Genomic DNA, 18,067 nt, shown 5'->3' with positions numbered 1-18,067 from the left:
AGTAGCTACATTTTGTTAGAGCCTTTCTTTGCCCTCGTCTATTCTCTCTTCCGAAAAACAAGAAAAAAGATGATAAATCACCATTAAAAAAATATACAAACCAGAAGTGATACAAAAGTAAAACAAAATTCAAAACAAACAAATTACTTAATTTCACGTCAACATCTTTGGATTGACAATGATAATGGTCCTCCAAATATATATATATATATATGTTAAGGTCATTCTGCAAATAAGTTTGGTTGGAATATGTATATATATATATATATATATATATATATATATACATATATATGTATATACATTTTTTTTCTCTCTCTCTTTATCTAAATAGTAATTTTGCCAATATTAATGTGTTAATAAACAACAAAAATATCTATAATTATATTTTGGATCAAAAAATTATCCTCTTGTGGTTGGTAGAAAAAGCTTCAGATGATTATAGATATTTTCAGAATGTAGGCATGTTTGACACTCCATGAAGTACTATACATGTATTTGCAAAATTACGTCATTTCCATGACAACTGCTCATAGTATACCATTTGCAAAATGATGTCACAAAGCACTCCTGAAATTGTGCGCAGCTTTGTACCATTACCCTGAAATGTAAAATTTTAACAAAACAATTGTGACATCATAAAGCAATTCCGAAATCGCGCACTACGTCGCACCGTCACTGTATGAATGTAACAATTTCTAACAAAACAATTGTGACGTCACAAAGCAATTCTGACATTGCGCATTGCTTCGTACCGTCACTCTGTGAAATGCAACAATTTCTAACAAAACAATTGCGACGTCACAAATCAATTCTGCATTGCGCATTACGTCTAGTAGAGCAGATAAGCCGAAGAATTGTGCAAAATTTGACTAAAGCATGAAACTTTCACCATTGTTAGTACATGCTATAAGATTAATTTTAAGATCGGGAGGTAAGTCTGAATTGACCTCTGATGACCTCTAGAGGTCAATGACCTCAAAATCTAAGAAAATTGATATTTTGCGTCATTGGTTAATGATAAACACAGTAATGATGTACTAAAACTTAATATTTGTCACAGTGAAATTGTCTTTATGTTCCACAGAGCCCTGACAGGTTTCTACCTTTGACCTCTGATGACCTCCAGAGGTCAATGACCTCAAAATGTCAGAAAATTGATATTTTGCATCATTGGTTAATGATAAAACACAGTAATGATGTACTAAAACTTAATTTTTGTCACTGTGAAATTGTATTTATATTCCACAGAGCCCTGACAGGTTTCTATCTTTGACCTCTGATGACCTTCAGAGGTCAATGACCTCAAAATGTCAGAAAATTGATATTTTAATGCGTCACTCATAACTGAAACACGATAATTATGTACTAAAAACTAATTTTTGTAAGAGGAATTGCCTCAATGTTCCACTGAGCCTTTCGAGTCAGATTTCTACCTTTGACCTCTGATGACCTCAGATGACCTATGATGAGGCCAATGACTTCAAAATGTCAGAACATTGATATTTGGTGCAATTGGTTGATGACAAACATGATTTAGATGTTATATTCATTTGTATTACAATTGAACTGTTTTCCTATTCCACAGAGCAAGAGAAATTACTCACGTGTCTCTACCTTTGACCTCTGAGGAAGGTGACAGGTCAATGACCTCAAAATATCAGAATATTGATATTCTATGTATAGTCAATGGTCAACTTTGTAATACCCGATGTACAATCATTTATGCTATAATAGAAGAATCTTGTCATTCCATGGAACATTGGTCATTAGCCTGTGCATTATATCCAACTTTGACCTCTCAGGACAATGAGAGGTCACTGAGGTCACATGTGTAGGCTTACCTGTATTGATGTTTGGCTTCATTGGTGTAATCGTAAATGCTTAATCATGTACAAATCACGCATTGATGTTTTGATCAAAGTATGTATGCATATTTCACAGAGCATTGGTTTATAGTAACAGGTCTCTGAAATGTGAGAGGTCAATTACTTCAGAAATAAAGCTGAAGTTTCTTGAGTGATGGCAGTGACCTCAAATACAACTGTTATGTTTGGGTTAGTTATGTAGACTAGCAAATATGGCCATTATCTCGACACTCGAGGAATACAAGGCCCACGAGACTGATAAACAGAATGTTTAATCTATTCAGTGTAAGTCTCATAGATCTTTTCCCCCATTTGTCGGACTCATTATGGGACTGGTTTGCCTAAGTGTCAAGCTCATGGGCAATATTTGCGTAGTTTCCAGCTGGTGGGCCTGTATTGGCCAGTGTAAAGCTGGTGGGTTGTTACAGTGTGACTGCGATGAATGACTCATGGTCCTGGAGTATACAGTCCACAGCTGCGACATCATGGACCATCTTGAAAACTTCGACATACTGTGAGGCCCAACATGCATTCCACATGAAGCAATCCTGTGTATTGCAACTAGCTATTGCCATCCGAGACCTACCCAGGGAATAGATAAGCATTCATGGCAAACCATGGAGAAAGCGGATTGTGCAAAATATTTTGGAGTTCCAATAGGAGGCTCAGCTGGAATCAAATCGCCACAGCAGCTTAAAAAGGTTATACTTCAACCAAAGACTCTCTCCAGACGAAGATACGAGTATCATAAAGTTCAGGTGTTTTGCTACTCCATGCCGCTCAGGACTGTCCTGGAATATGCATGCATCATCTGGGATCCATTCACCCAGGTGAAACATCATGAAGTTTGGAATGATCCAGAGAAGATATGCACTCTTTACTTGCAATGACCATCATATGCAAAACAAGCAGTGTTACAGCCACACTTGAAAAACAAAACAAAGCAAAACAAAACAAAACTACAATGGCAATCCCTGTAAGAAAGTATAGCTCAGGCAAATTCAGCGATGATGTTCTGCATCAAGAACCCCACAATATCCACTCCGCAGAAAGTTGTGGCTCTATTGCTGCATTCTTCAAAAAGGGCAAATGACCAAAAATGTCAGGCATCATTTGCAAGAACACAAAGTAGGCCTACTCCCAAAAAAAGTGGCGGCTACTCTCGGCCACTGTCTCTTGTATCTCTTTGAAACACTTCAGGAGAGAGATACTCAATATTCAGCTCTGTTATTAAAGATATATATGTCTCTCTTTTTGTTTTTGCATTTGTTTGTTGTTTTTTGCTTCATATAGCTCTTTGGATACCTTCTTTAACCAATTAAGAAAAGGCTCCATGGCAGAATATTACAAGATTACACAGTATAATGAAGAAGAAGAAGAAGAAGAAGAAGAAGAAGAAGAAGAAGGAGAATAGGAAACGAGATCTGCTGTCAATGATGCAGAGCCAATACCAATCAGTTCCATGGCAGATCTTAGTCGGCACTGCAAAGGTTTGGATGTCTCTCTCTCTGTTGACAAAGGATATTCTAAAGCTCCAAGTAAGTCCATGGGGTGGTTTACATTGTCTGGGCATAGAGGGTTGGGTTGGGTATATGAGGATATGATGCTTTGTTATAACAATTAGGTCTGAGATATCTATTTTTTTTAATGTTTGTTTTGACTATCCCGCATGGATCTCCAACGAAAAGGAATGATAATGTGTTAGACCCAGCCGCCACCGTGTTTTTTCAATAGATTTTGATATTACAGTGTAGTTGAGAAAAAAGTAACCGCTCATTGTCCTAGATGGCAGTCAAAATTGAACTGTGTGTGGAATACTCTGCATACAATTTTGGACACACACACACAAAATGCATTTTTTTAATATAATTATTATTTCATAAGCAGCAGGCCATTACAAACCAATGAGAACAGACATCAATATTCTTACATTTTGATGCATATCTTTCAATATCCTCCAGAGGTCAGAGGATCATCGCTAATGTTCATGTGAAATGAGTACACGCCTTATGAATTGCTCACTTTTATTGCTATAGAAATACACAATATGTGCATCATGTCAATCATTAAATATTGTATCAGTATCATTTTCAGTCTTTGATTTTTTTTTCTATGTACAAATAAAATCGTGGCAAAGTAAACAACTTTCACATCAAAATATAAACGAGAATACTAAAAAAGAAATAGATGTAATAACGTGCAAGGCAAATACCAGGCCTACATCATCTTAAGGTATACAGGTGAAGGAAATCACCTTATTGATAAACAATTTACTTGACTGGGATAGCGACCACTGAACAATATTGTTTCTTAAAACTCTCTCTTCTTTTCAACAAGTGGAATAAAACACATGCACATACCGGGGCATTAGTTTGGAGGAGGGGTGGGGTGGTGGCAGGGATAGTTGACCCCCACCCCATTAAATTCTGAGATGTGGACTATGTTTTGTTGTTGTTAGTTTTTGTTGTTGTTTGTTTTTTGCTTTTTAGACAGAAAACTGCCCAAGTTTTTTCACTTTAAGTGTGCATCGGATTGTTAAAATTTAATTCTGAAATGCAAAATCTCCCTTCTGTGAGAGGGGATATCTCCTTTCGATAGACTCCTTCCCCCTGCTTGGTTCCTTCCACAGATATAACATACTTTGGGGAATGATAATTTCCCTTATTCTATGAAAAATGTTTTTAAGAGATATTTTTATTTGAATTCCAAAGATGAAAAGGCTTTCCTATATATGCATGATTGTTCATTTTGGAGGGCAAGAGGCATTTGCCCCGCCTCCCGAGAAAATATGGGAGGGGGAATGGTGGGGACATAAAACTTTGCCTCCAAGTATTTCCTGAGATTGAGATTTTTTTTCTTCACTTTTTTGACAGAAAATGAATTGTCACTGAACATTTTAGCTATAGTATGCACCAAATTAAAAGGCAGAATCTCCTTTGCATACCCCCTCCCCCACACTATCTTTCGTTATGTCCCCTTCCATATACGCTCAGTGCTTTTGTCCCATTTTTGTTCTATATCATCACAAAGTATGTACTAGATCTTTAATTTCAGTTCCGACATATTAAAGAAAATCCCTCTTGTTGGAGGGGGTAGTGTATCTTTCAATTAACAATCCCTCCTCGGTTTCTACCCTTAGATTTGGTACACTCCTTTTACTGATAATTTCCCAAATATTCCATCATAAATGTGTATACTAGATTTTTTTTTGTTTTTTACATTTCTATTCTTACTGCAAAGGCTCCCTCGCATGGGAAGGATTGGGGGACAGCCCCTTTCATACCCTCCTCTCGCTGTATCAACCTCTCCTCCATGCATTGATTATGGCTACACATTTGGGTATGGACTTTTTTTTTTTCAAAATGGTAGTTCAGCCAAGAGTGGCACGAGATCATTGAATTGCAAACAAAAGAATGCAAAAGCTCCATAATGTGGGAGGGGGATACCTCCACCCACATCCTTCTGTCGATTGGTCTTCCTCCATAGATGGCTGACTTACTACACCTTTTTGATACAAATTTCGAGGTATTCCTTCAAAAGTGCCTGTGTGCCACGTCGTTGAATCTCATTTCTCAAAATACAAGAGCTCTGTCGAATGGGAGTGGAATACCCTACCCTCGCCAACGATGCGCTTCCTGGGTTCCCATCCATATAGACTTGGTACACCTTGGTGATCCATAATTTTCCAAATATTCCCCAAAACGTATGCATCAGATTCTTAAAAAAAAAAACAAAAAAAAACTTCGTCTTTGGGAGGAGGGTAGGTGAGATGCGCCCACACCCCATCAACTTCCGTATAAGTGATGACGCACACATTAAACAAGAGCTACACTGAATCACTGATTTCAGGTCTAAACCTGCAAAAATCCAATCCCCCACCCACATCCTCCCCCTCCCCCTCCGCTTCATTCCTTTGCACCATGAACTTATGCTTTTACATATTTTCCAAGTCCCCCCCCCCCCACGTGAAAACAGATCGACACCCCTTGCTCTGTGCACATACCCGACTTAAATAATTACCTGAAAAGTTCTGCGGAATGAGTAGCCACTTTTTTGGTAACAGAAATGCATGGTTTGTAAGCCCTACATTATAAACAATTATTAACTATGAACTATCGCAATATCAATATTAACATCCTCACATTTCATTCGAGGTATTTGACCTTGTGTGATTTTCATAGGTGAACGGTAATGGCTCGTTAATAAACAGGGCCTACGAGTGCTCTCTAAAACATCATCATGTTTACCATTGATGATGCCAAACTATTCTGATACTTTGAGGTCATTGACCTCTCGAGATCATCAGAGGTCAAAGGCAGAAACTCGTCTGTGTGCCTTGGTATATGAAGACGATGTCATTGTACACAGATATGCTTGTTTTGTACATCAATACCATGTTTGACCTTTCACCGATGATGTCATACTTCAATATTCTGATATTCGGAGGTCATTGACCTCTCAAGGTCATCAGAGGTCAAAGGTAGAAACCTGTCTGCTCTTTAGAATAATGAAGACAATTTCATTGTAAGACAGATATGCTTGTTTTGTACATCTTAACAATGGTTACCATTAACCAATGACATCACAGATCAATATAATATTTTGAGGTCATTGACCTCCAAAGGTCATCAGAGGTCAAAGGTTAAAACCTGTCAATGCTTTGTGGAATCAGAAAATGGTTTCCCTGAAGTATAGATGCATGTTTAGTGAATCATAACCACATATATCATTCACAAATGTCTAAAAACATCGATATTTTGATAAAGTTCATTGACCTCTGGAGGTCATCAGAGGTCAAAGGTAAAAACCTGTCAGTGCTCTGTTGAATCTGGAAATGATTTCTCTGTGGTATAAATGCATGTTTAGTGCAACATAACCACATATATCATTTGCAAATGTCTAAAAACATCGATTTTCTGATATCTAAAGTACATTGACCTCTGGAGGTCATCAGAGGTCAAATCAGACTTACCTCCCGATCTTAAAATAAATCTTATGGTATGTACTAACACTGGTGAAAGTTTCATGCTTTAGTCAAATTTTGCACAATTCACGTGATTTTGAGGGCTTATCTGCTCTACTAGTCATACCGTCTCGCTGTGAAATGTAACAATGTCTAACAAAACAATTGTGACGCCACAAAGCAATTTTGACATTGCGCACTGCTTCGTACCGTCACTATGTAAATGTAACAATTTCTAACAAAACAATTGTGAAGCCACAAAGCAATTCTGACACTGCGCACTGCTTCGTACCGTCAGTCTGTGGAATGTATCAATTTCTAACAAAACAATTGTGACGTCACAAATCAATTCTGACACTGCGCACTGCTTCGTACCGTACCGTCACGCTGTGAAATGTAACAATTTCTAATAAAATAATTGTGACGCCACAAAGCAATTTTGACATTGCGCACTGCTTCGTACCGTCACTTAAATGTAACAATTTCTAACAAAACAATTGTGAAGTCACAAAGCAATTATGACATTGCGCACTGCTTCGTACCGTCACTCTGTGAAATGTAAGCATTTCTAACAAAACAATTGTGACGTCACAAAGCAATTTTACATTGCGCACTGCTTCGTACCGTCACGCTGTGAAAATGTAACAATTTTCTAACAAACGTGTGTGACGTCATAAAGCAATTCTGACATTGCGCATTGCTTCGTGCCGTCACTCTGGGAAATGTAATATTTTCGAACCAAACAATAAATGTATCATCACAAAGCCATTCTGACATCGTGCGCTGCTTCAGGGTCAGTGTAGGGTCCCTTCACAAAATCGCATCAACCACACGACCTCTCGCCTCTCATTTCCCATTTCCCCTTCTTTTGCTTAAATTTTTGATCCAAAATATAAAATAAATAAACTTTGGCTAATTTCGAGTTTCTGGTTAAAATCATACACCTCGGTGCCTCCAAAAGGACTATTCACCTCGGAGCAACACCCCTCAGTGAATCGTTCTTTTGGAGTCACCACTGCCCATAGTTTTATCCAGAAACTCTCAAGGCAAAGTATATTTGTATTACTGACTCAAAATTCTTTAAGAATACACTTTGGGGGGAAAAGAAAATGTATTCAAAATGCAAATTTATTTCCCTTTAATGCATGAAGTAATGAGCTAGTCTGTTCAAATTTGAACCTTTTACAACAAGGTAAAATATACCTCTAAAACGTCATTCTTCATATTTCCACTCATGTTACGTTCATAATTTTAACAACTCAACTTAGTAACATTAAATTGTTGTGTACACACAGAAGAGGGCAGTAAAACTGACTGTTAAGCAGACATACAATCATCCGTATAAGGATCAAAATCGTGAGAGAAATGCAATTTTTTTTTTTTTTTTTTTTTGGGGGGGGGGGGAAGAGGTACTAACATGTTGATCCGTATTCTTTGCACGGCTTGCATACCATTGTTCATTCATTCACAAGTTTATTGCTTTCCACAACTGATATCTTTGCAAGTTCTTCCACTCAAAAAAAAAAATGTATGCAGGCAGACAATTGTCATTCAAACTAAAAGGCATTGTGATATTTGTGAGTCTGAATTACCTGTGATGCACTATGCTGAAAAGAAAGAAAACCATGCATACTGCCACACTCACATACAGCCACACATGCATACAGCCAAAGCTCTCTTTTCAACATATAGAATATCATTATTGAAGTACACAGTCTTGTACCTCTGCCTGTACTTTGCTGAGACAATGTCCATCTCACAAAAATTGCACAGTTGTACCTTCCACTTGATGTAATTATCCTTAATTGTTGTGTGTTGATCTGCACAATATAATATAAAGAAGCTCTGGCCATCCCCTTTTCATCAGATGGAAAAACGAAATAATGTTGTACGTGTCAACTATATTTCTATAATACATCAACTTTGGTCTACTTAGTAACCTATAATCACATGCACTAAACTGGCCATGCTTTCCCTTCTGAATATCAAAGAGTTTTCAAAACAGTTCTTTGCATACATGGCAAGAATATCTAGATCTGCTGTAATACTGAAAGATAACTGCACGTGTGAACAAATACAATGCATCTGTATCAGCTGCCCAAACTCTTGAATAAAAAACTATCGCAAATTAAAAAAAAAAAAAGCTGGCACTAACCAACAAACCCTGAATGTCAGTATGGCTATAATTAGCTGACAGATGGCAGCACATTAGAGCATTTAACTCACATACATCAAAAAGATAATTATGCTTGAGGAATATGTTAGGAACAGTGCAGGTGATAGCACGTCCACAAATCGCATGTATCGCATTCGTGTACTTGTTGTAGGGAACAGCAGCCACACTGTATTGGAGCCATATCAAACATATTGGCATAGCGCCCCCTTTTGGTTACATTTATCAACAGAATGTCTGTAATCTGTCTTCATTCATCTTTTCGCAGACTTGAACGAAAGTGAAATTTCTCATAAACATGTCTCCCACTTGTAAGAGTTACCACTGGTCTGCCTGCCTGTCACATTTTGCTTCATATTCATTCAGGGTGATTTGGATGGAAAATGTGACATATTCCACTTCAATTCATATATGATAAATTGGTAAAAAAAAACCTGCAAAGAAAAGGTTTTGACTGCTGAGTTAACTTTCTCATTAACATTGGTTCGTAAGAAGCAGAAATGAGCTCATTGACAAATCCATTTTTCCTCTATCAACTCCATATTATGCAAGATCATATATAACTAATGCAAATTGGCTGTCTATTAATTTAGTGAATGCTGCTTTTGTCTTGTAAGCCTGAATGTGAAAGGGACTAATTTTGTTTGACAAACAATAACTTTATCTAACTACTACTCAGTATCAATCTGCCAATCTGTACCACCATGACAGATACTGGTATACTTGTTTTACTAGATTGCACATCATTATTGCATTTGGTTGTATCAAAGCTACTTATATTTCTTGATGCACATAATTCTTATGACATGCAAAGTGACCACAGAGGGGAAAATGGAATGAATTATTTAATGCAGCAATGCAATTCATTTTTCATAACCACTGCTTTCGAACTTTCAATACAATAGTAATATTCATTTTTGTTTTCAGGTGTTAAGAAAGAGCAATGTTCAGTCAGTTCAGTGCAAAGCTATTCTTATAGTTCATCACTTTCTGATATGATCTTTTTGCCTGAGCGGTAAACACTTCATCAAGAAGACAAGCTACTGAAATTGATAACGAATTATATGTAGTCCTCAGTGTGCTAGTTTTGTGGGATCTGTTTGTCTTGGCTTCAACATAACAAACAAACGAACAAACAAACACTTAGCATTGTCAGTAATGTACCACAAAGCCTTCAGTCACTTGGACACACTGAAAAAGAGGTGTTTTTTTTAAAAAAACTTATCTACCCTTTTAGGGTTAATGATAATCAAATTACATCGATCTGTGGATCTTTAATACATAAAACACTCGTACACTGACATAGTCTGGTCTACTTGGTCTTCAATTTGTACATTTTGGACGGATCAATGTTCTTTCCAGACCGACTCAGCATCTGATAGAAGACCAGCAATCCAAAGAGAGCGTGAGCTGTCACCAACATGCAGTACTCAAAGTGGTTTGGGTAGTCATTGCCACAGATGGTGTACCATCGTGAATAGTCCTGCAAGAGATCATGTGATTATGTTGTCATATACATTGTATATCAATGACTGATTGAAGGAAGGTTGCTAGATATCTATTTCACTACTGCACACTCTACTACTACTGCTACTACTACCACTACTACTACCAATATTACTGTTATTATTATTTTTATTATCATTATTATTATTATTATTATTATTATTATTATTATTATTATTATTATTATTATTATTATTATTATTATTACGTCCGCCAAGGGAGGAGCTAGGTTATGTTTTCGTTACCGTTGGTTTGTGTGTTTGTGTGTTTGTGTGTTTGTCCTTGTGCAAAATAACTCAAAAAGTAGTCAACAGATTTGGATGAAACTTGCAGGAAAGGTTTAGAATGATACAAGTAACAAATGATTAAATTTTGGTAGTGATCCAAGAATTTTGGGGGAATTTATGAAGGATTTTTGATATTTTGGCAGGTAGGGTCAATGAACTCGGGAGTTCAGGCTGCGCGTATTTGAGGTTTTCGTGTGCGCACTAAAGTGCGTGCTCTAGTTTCTACTCGGGCAAGGCGCGCCGTGCAGCTGAGGGTTTATGACGTAACAAAGGCTTCTATAGTGGGAAATCGGGCGACTTTCAGCACATAAAATGCTCCTTACAAGTACGTATGGGTAAGTCACTGAAATCTCTATGGAATGAGCTGCATGCTTGGCGGAGGTCTGTGCTCTCAGAATGCTTCTCTAGTTATTGTTATTATTATTATCATCATCATCATCATTATCATTATCATTACTACCACTACTACTACTACTACTACTACTACTATCTGATGCTAGCATCTTAGATCATAGTACACAATGCCTTGCCAAATATCTCTGTCATTATCAATGTTTACATGTCGGCTATTACATGCCCGATATCTCATGCAATACAATCTATGTAATTCACACCTCTTCTGAAGGTGGAAGACTACACACTCAGTTGGGATGTTCCTGTCATCTACCTTGTCTTCTTGACATTGAAAATGATATAATGACAAATATTGTGTGATTCAAATATTGTGGTAGAGGTATATCTGATATTATATCACATGTTTTAAGGACAGTTCAATGACCTGTCACCCTTGTTCATGATGAAACAACAGATTGGCCTTCACCATGAGCTCACAAGATGCAACTCTGAATTCCCATTTCATTGACTACTAATATCAGTACATGATTATTCCTTCATGATTTGACTTCCTCTCACTGTCTCTGATCTACCACAGCAGCTGAATTTCATCCTTACCTGGGGAGGACGTTGCCCCGGGAGGCAGTGCCAATCAAAGTAGGCCTCATCATAGTTTGAAGTGCACAAGTACTTCTTCTTGTGGACAATCTGAAATCAAAATATGAAATGCCAATCTAGAAATACTACTAAATGCATACATGCACACTCATTCTACTCACTAAGCAGGGACAATATACTGAATGTATGGTTCATTTTGCAATGTCAACTGGTATTTGTAAAATCAACAAATCAGGAAAGTAATTATTTCCTACAATGAATAAGCAGTATATCCTCTCCTCAGTGAGGAAATCTCCAACCTTTCTCCTTGAAAAGCAATCATACTTGAATTTCCTGTTCTGTCACTTTCTGTGGCAATCGTAAATGCAGCCATCCATACAACTGTCTTGCAAGTTTGAAAAAGCAAAATATCATTTCCAGGAAATATAATGGCACAAAGACAGCTGGATGTAATATCTCAGATAAAAGATCTAGTGTAAGCAAAGCACATTTATGTGCCATTACTGTGCTGTAAAGATAAACTGATGCTAGCTAGCTCTCCTACCTTCCCTAAGGCAGTGTACATGGAGGTGGTATCCTGGCAGTTCCCCGTTTCTTCGTGGAGTCCAATCGATTGGTAGGATGCAGGAGTGGTAAAGAATACCAGAATGATGTACAGCAGGTAGTGGACAGTCACGGCAATGCCAATATTATCGAAGAGTGGAGCACCACCTGGAAAGAACAAAGCAACTAAATGTCCACTATTCTTGTTTCACAGCACACAACAGAGTTCAGACTATGGTAGTCACTAGTGTACAGTATTTTGTCATCAAGATATACATACAGCAGGGCTCCACACCAACTTTTTTGTTCGGTGGCCTGATGGGGCCACCCAAATCCTCAATGTAAAATTTTTGGTGGCCCGAGAGAAAAATAATTTGGTGGCCCGAAAAAAAACCCAATAAAAAACGTTAAAAGTCCTGTTTTTTAATGTGTCAAATATTTAAGTTTTATCACAGCAAGAATTGGAGGTTGGACATATCTACTCATAAATAAACCTCAACAAACTCGCAACACTCACTCTCGGGCACTCATTCAGTCCTTTTCATCCATCCTTTAACCCGTTGAGGACGAGTCCCGAGTATACTCGGGCAGGTGTCTATGGGAAATGCGTGCTGTAGCAAAATCAAACCGTCCTCAACGGGTTAAACAAACTTAACTGCTAATTTCCGGCGCAAAAATTTATGAATTTATTGACATACTTTTCAAAAAAATTTGGTGGCCTGAGGTGGGCCACCAAATTTGCCCTTTTTTGAAATTTGATGGCCCAACTTTCATTTTTGGTGGCCCCGGGCCACCGGGCCACCATTAGTGTCGATACCCAAATGTTTGATAAACACAGGTCATCACTTGCATATCAATAATGTATGAAAAACTCTTGATGTTTTAAACAGATGATTTGTAGTGCTAATTTACACATACTTTCTCGGCAGAGCAGTGAAGTATGATATAGTCACATCACAAGACATACACAGCTTACACTCTTTAGAATTACTACAGTGGACTCGCATTATAACAAAGTCCTCAGGACCGACAGTTTTCTTTCGTTATATCAAAATTTCGTAATAACCTAAAAAATAAACAATAGAAATACATAGAGTGGGTAACATAGCGGCCTGAATTTTTATTTGGTTGTAACCAGATTCGCTTTAACCGTGTTTGTTATAACGGGAGTGCACTGTATCTGACTCCTGGATAAACACAAGACCAAGTTGATTGTGCCTGGACATATCACATGACAATTGTGGGCTTAACACAGAACAAGGACTTGTTTGAATCTGGACTCAGCGTCAAGCCAAAATTTTCTCTAGGACCTAGCCAGAATCCATAGTTTGGCTGTGACTATATTCAACAATTACCATTGTGTATGTTAGACTGTGAATCTACAAAGAAACAAACAAGCAAACAAACAAAGATGTAAATAATGGAATGGAAGAAATACCCCTTACCGTGCTTTCCAAATGGTCTCGCACCTTCCCCTGGGTTCCTGTCCCCAATCCAGACCATCAAGATATAGATGGCAAAGAGCACTCCCAGGCAGATCCCGGTTGGCACACCGTACAGGTCATGGGGGATATGATAGATGATGATAAACTGGATGGTTCCCAGGGGAAATGCAAAAATTCCTGCCACTGCTGCACTGACCAGCTCCACGAACATGCTGTCATTTGGCAACAGAGAAATTCAAGATGAATTCAGAGGGATTTATCTCCACTCAACTATGATTTAGACCTACATACAACATAAGTGGTTTCTCATTATCTCACAAAAAATCAAAGTCTGAAGCACCTCTTGACAAAAACAAAACTATCCTTGTAAAGCATCATGAAGCTAAAATGGATACTTCATACCATTGTATATCTTTCCAAGTGCAGGTGTAACACATGCCATGCATAAAAAAGGGATTATCCAAGGCTCTTATTCGGGGAAATCAGTTGACAATTGTAACATAACAGTTACGCCGAAGACTATTACCCCCAGACAAATACCGGTAGGTGATAAATTATAGGGTTAGAATAAATATAACAGCAAGGGTTAGGGTAAGAATTTGGGATAGGGTCAGAATTAGGTTCAGGATTGGGATTAGTGTAAAGGTCAAGAGAAGGGTCTGGGGTAACTGTCCTAGAACCATTTACAATAGTGTAAGTGATGTACATGAACCAAACCATTTCAAGAAAATCAAATATTTACATTCACTTCAACAACTCTACACATAGCACTGACTACTGCATGCTTTGGTACATAACTTCTATCCACCATGGAATAAGTACCTCCCTAAATCTCTTCACTCACGAGTTACTTTCATATTTGCCAGCCTTGCTCCCAAACCAGCGCGGGACAGCAAAGAAGAGGAAGTTGTGGCTGCACATGAAGGTGGCCCAGAAGAAGAAACTGGTGATGGGAACCCAGTAGTAGCGGTCATAGATGTTGGGGTCAGTGTCATGCCACGTCCACCACATATTCTTGATCCCCATAATGTCATAGGGAATGTCTGCAAGGGAGTAGGGACAGATACAATCAGCACAGATTTAAACACACAGACACACAAGTTCAACAGATGATATACTTTAAATCTATTTACTGTGCCATCCCTACTCGGGGGCTGTAATGAGACATCAAGGGGGTGTTTCATGAAACTTTTTGTCGGTGATTTACACCGACAAGTGTTAAAAGCTACTAAAATCCTTGCGTCTGATTGGCTGATAGCAAATTTGTCGGTGAGAACCTCCGACGAACTCGTTGATGAAACGCCCCCCAGATGTCTACTGCATTCTAAAGCAGAGGACCTACAAGGAATAATTCACAATGCATTGATTCTCATTTCAAATCATTATAACGACTGCAATATGAATGATCTAGATTTTGATAGGAGGACATGTACCAAACTTTCAAAAAGCATATATTTAGTGGCTCAATTTGGCAAATAAGATTTGAAATTGATCACTGTGTTTCCTTTTGTTTAGTTCCACTACAGTTCTTTTTCAGGCCAACAACATTCCAAATCTAAAAATTGTAGAGTCCTAAATGAGTCACCACAGGAGAAAGCTGATGTCAAGCCCTCAATATGTCATACTTAGAATTTTAAAAGTCAAAAGAGGCCTGATCGAGCTTTCAATCCAATCAGTTCATCAGAGGCAAAATCACAAACACAGAAAGCAAACTTACACCTACATGGACCACAGACTTACACCTACATGGACCACAGACTTACACCTACATGGACCACAGACTTACACCTACATGGACCACAGACTTACACCTACATGGACCACAGACTTACACCTACATGGACCACAGACTTTTGATATTCGGTGCAGTTTTACTCAAGACTTACCAAGCAGAACAGTTACTAAAGCATGGGCAAATGGTTCCGACCAAGTAGGGAGCCGAAGACGAGAAACTGCCACAAACGATGGATACATAAACATGTAATCTAGGAAGTAACAAAAAAGAAACATGAATGTGAGGGAGTTATGTCTAAATTTTCAGTGTATATATTCCTATTCTATTATGTGACCTACTGCAGCATTTGTAAGGACTAACTCAGATTGAATCTTGTTTTCTTTTGAATGAATCTGTAAACAATAAATTTGTAAACATGATATCACATGAAGTAGAAACCTAAAATCTGTAAATGATATACAACAAAGTACACTGGAATCAAAAGCAATACTCAAAAGATAATGCTCATCAGCCCATCAGTGACTATATACAGTATGTTGTGTGACTCATACAGGCTTTATGTAACAAATTATTGTAATGTCAAATTATTAACATGATCACAATTCCTTGAAAAGTTTTCAGGTTTAGTGTTCTGCTGTTGTTGTTTTTTTTTTTTGGGGGGGGGGGGTTGGGGGGTGTGTTTTTTGGCAAAAATTAGATGCAAAATAAGAAAATACTACGGATATCTAGTATTCATCCATGACCAACTTCACAATATCAGTATATACCCTAAATCTTACCAGTCTGAAGACTGTATCATAAAATACATTGAATATATGACACTATGAAACATATGTTGCAATGGGAAGAAAGGGAAAAAAATGACTAAACAAAACAACAAACTGCTGCTACTCACAAACGCAGATGATGTAGGTTGGCAGTCTCTTTGCAAGAAGCATAACTGTGCCCTGGGCATGCCAGAAGTTGTCGATGTCCGGCAGGATGTAACTTATGGATTCCACCACCAGCCCATGTATGAAAATGGCCAGCAAATACCAAGCAAAACGACCGCCATGTCTGAAGGCTGAGGAGAGAGAAACAACAAAGAGTCAATGGTCTACATGAATAATACGCAGTTTAAAGACTGCAGCAGCAAACATGCTGTCACAAGTGTTCTATAGAGTTTCACTGCATCACATTGGATAACTGTTGACAAAATTTTTGCAAACAAGATGAATTAAGATATAGCTGTGTGAATTTCAAGACTGTGAGAAATAGATCACATATTATGTAGGCTTCATGCACTTGATCAATTAACATCAAGAAATGTGACCAAAATCTTTTCATTTAGTTTTACATCTGCTTTATAGTCTCTGTACTGCCTCAAAACTTGTCATCATTGACCAACATGATATAAGAAACATTTTGCAAGAGCAAATATTACCATGAACTGGCAAGTCAGTCGTAACATGATTCAGGTAGAATAGATCAGAAAGCTTTATACAAACCATGGGCGACAAGCAGAACAGCAAGAATGTGGTAGGTTATCTCTGCTATTAGAAAGCTTTGGTGGTTGGCCCATATTTCACGGGGATCACGGAAGGCGATGAACCAATCCAGAAACTGCAAAGCAAGGTAATAAATTGGCTCATCAGCTAAGTGAGTTCGAATTTAGAATTTAGACGAGGCCTTATAGAGGGACATTCATAGATGATGGTTACAATGACTGGTTTGAATGTACCCAGGGTACATGCTTAGAACTGAACTTGCTGGCTTCCCACAGATAGGCCTAACCGGTTACATATAATGTACAAATATGTACACCTTTGTAGAAAGGAAAATTTACTTCTGAAGCACAGCTGTGCGTCAACTATGTAAGTTCCTGCAGTGTCCAGGTGCCTAATAGTCAACATACTATGTTTCAATAATATGATGCTGATATACCCCCTCCCCCGCAAATGATTGCCACTGCCCTGGATGGAGAATGGCCGGAGTTAGGAGTTTAATAGTAGTGAGAAAGTGAGCATCCGCGGGTGTTATCTTACTCACATTTTAACCACAGCTGCAAAATATACAACCAAGACAGCTAGACTGTAAATTGATCGCTACACGATACAGCAGTCTTGAAGTCCATTCCTATTCAATATCGTGTAGTGAAATCTCGGTGTTGTATCGCATGGAACACTATAGATCTACATCAAATAATGAAGAATATATTTAAAACAATGAAATAAGCAGCAACGCGATCCGCAATAATCTCACCTCTTTCAATTGCGTCATGTCGTCGTCAGGTGGGTTCTTGCTGAGAGCTCACGAAATCAGACAGCTATGCGTGTCGATAGTTAGGCTAGGATCTGGACAGATGTGACACCTGGGCATAATGATCTTATAGTTTGTTAATGATTAATTAATATGCTAACATGATTAGTTGATCGACCCCAGCATACAAAGCTGTGGGACCGGCTAACCGTCGTACACATACACACAACCCGCCGTGACAGTTGCACCTGTACAATGCCCTGTCAACTCGCGATCCCTCATCGCTAGCGGCCCCGATATTTCTGGGCCGCTTCTCGCTTGCTGACCTGAATGCTGTGCTGTACGTTCCTCGCGAAAC

General features: G+C 38.2%; 1 protein-coding gene across 1 annotated transcript; it reads right to left on the bottom strand.

Moving 5' to 3' along the window:
- Positions 1-10,316: 10,316 nt before the first annotated feature.
- On the bottom strand, positions 10,317-17,730 carry LOC140228909 (uncharacterized). Its single transcript, XM_072309178.1, has 9 exons — positions 17,713-17,730; positions 16,959-17,073; positions 16,367-16,534; positions 15,623-15,721; positions 14,581-14,779; positions 13,737-13,948; positions 12,293-12,459; positions 11,749-11,838; positions 10,317-10,487 (listed from the first exon to the last, which is right to left on the bottom strand). Exons 1-9 carry the CDS (start codon positions 17,728-17,730, stop codon positions 10,317-10,319), a joined length of 1,239 nt encoding a protein of 412 aa, XP_072165279.1.
- Between the last annotated feature and the right edge of the window lie 337 nt (positions 17,731-18,067).

This window comes from Diadema setosum, chromosome 5 (genome assembly GCF_964275005.1).
Source record: "Diadema setosum chromosome 5, eeDiaSeto1, whole genome shotgun sequence".
Taxonomy (NCBI): Eukaryota; Metazoa; Echinodermata; class Echinoidea; order Diadematoida; family Diadematidae; genus Diadema; species Diadema setosum.
The sequence above is the reverse complement of the archived record's forward strand: the minus strand, read 5'-3'. Positions and strand labels throughout refer to the sequence as shown.

Excerpts from the sequence above, each read along its gene's own strand:
- LOC140228909 (XM_072309178.1), bottom strand. Across the intron at positions 12,460-13,736 it reads GAGACCATTTGGAAAGCACG|GTGGTGCTCCACTCTTCGAT; the intron begins GTAAGGGGTATT and ends TGTTCTTTCCAG. Across the intron at positions 11,839-12,292 it reads TGTACACTGCCTTAGGGAAG|ATTGTCCACAAGAAGAAGTA; the intron begins GTAGGAGAGCTA and ends TTTTGATTTCAG.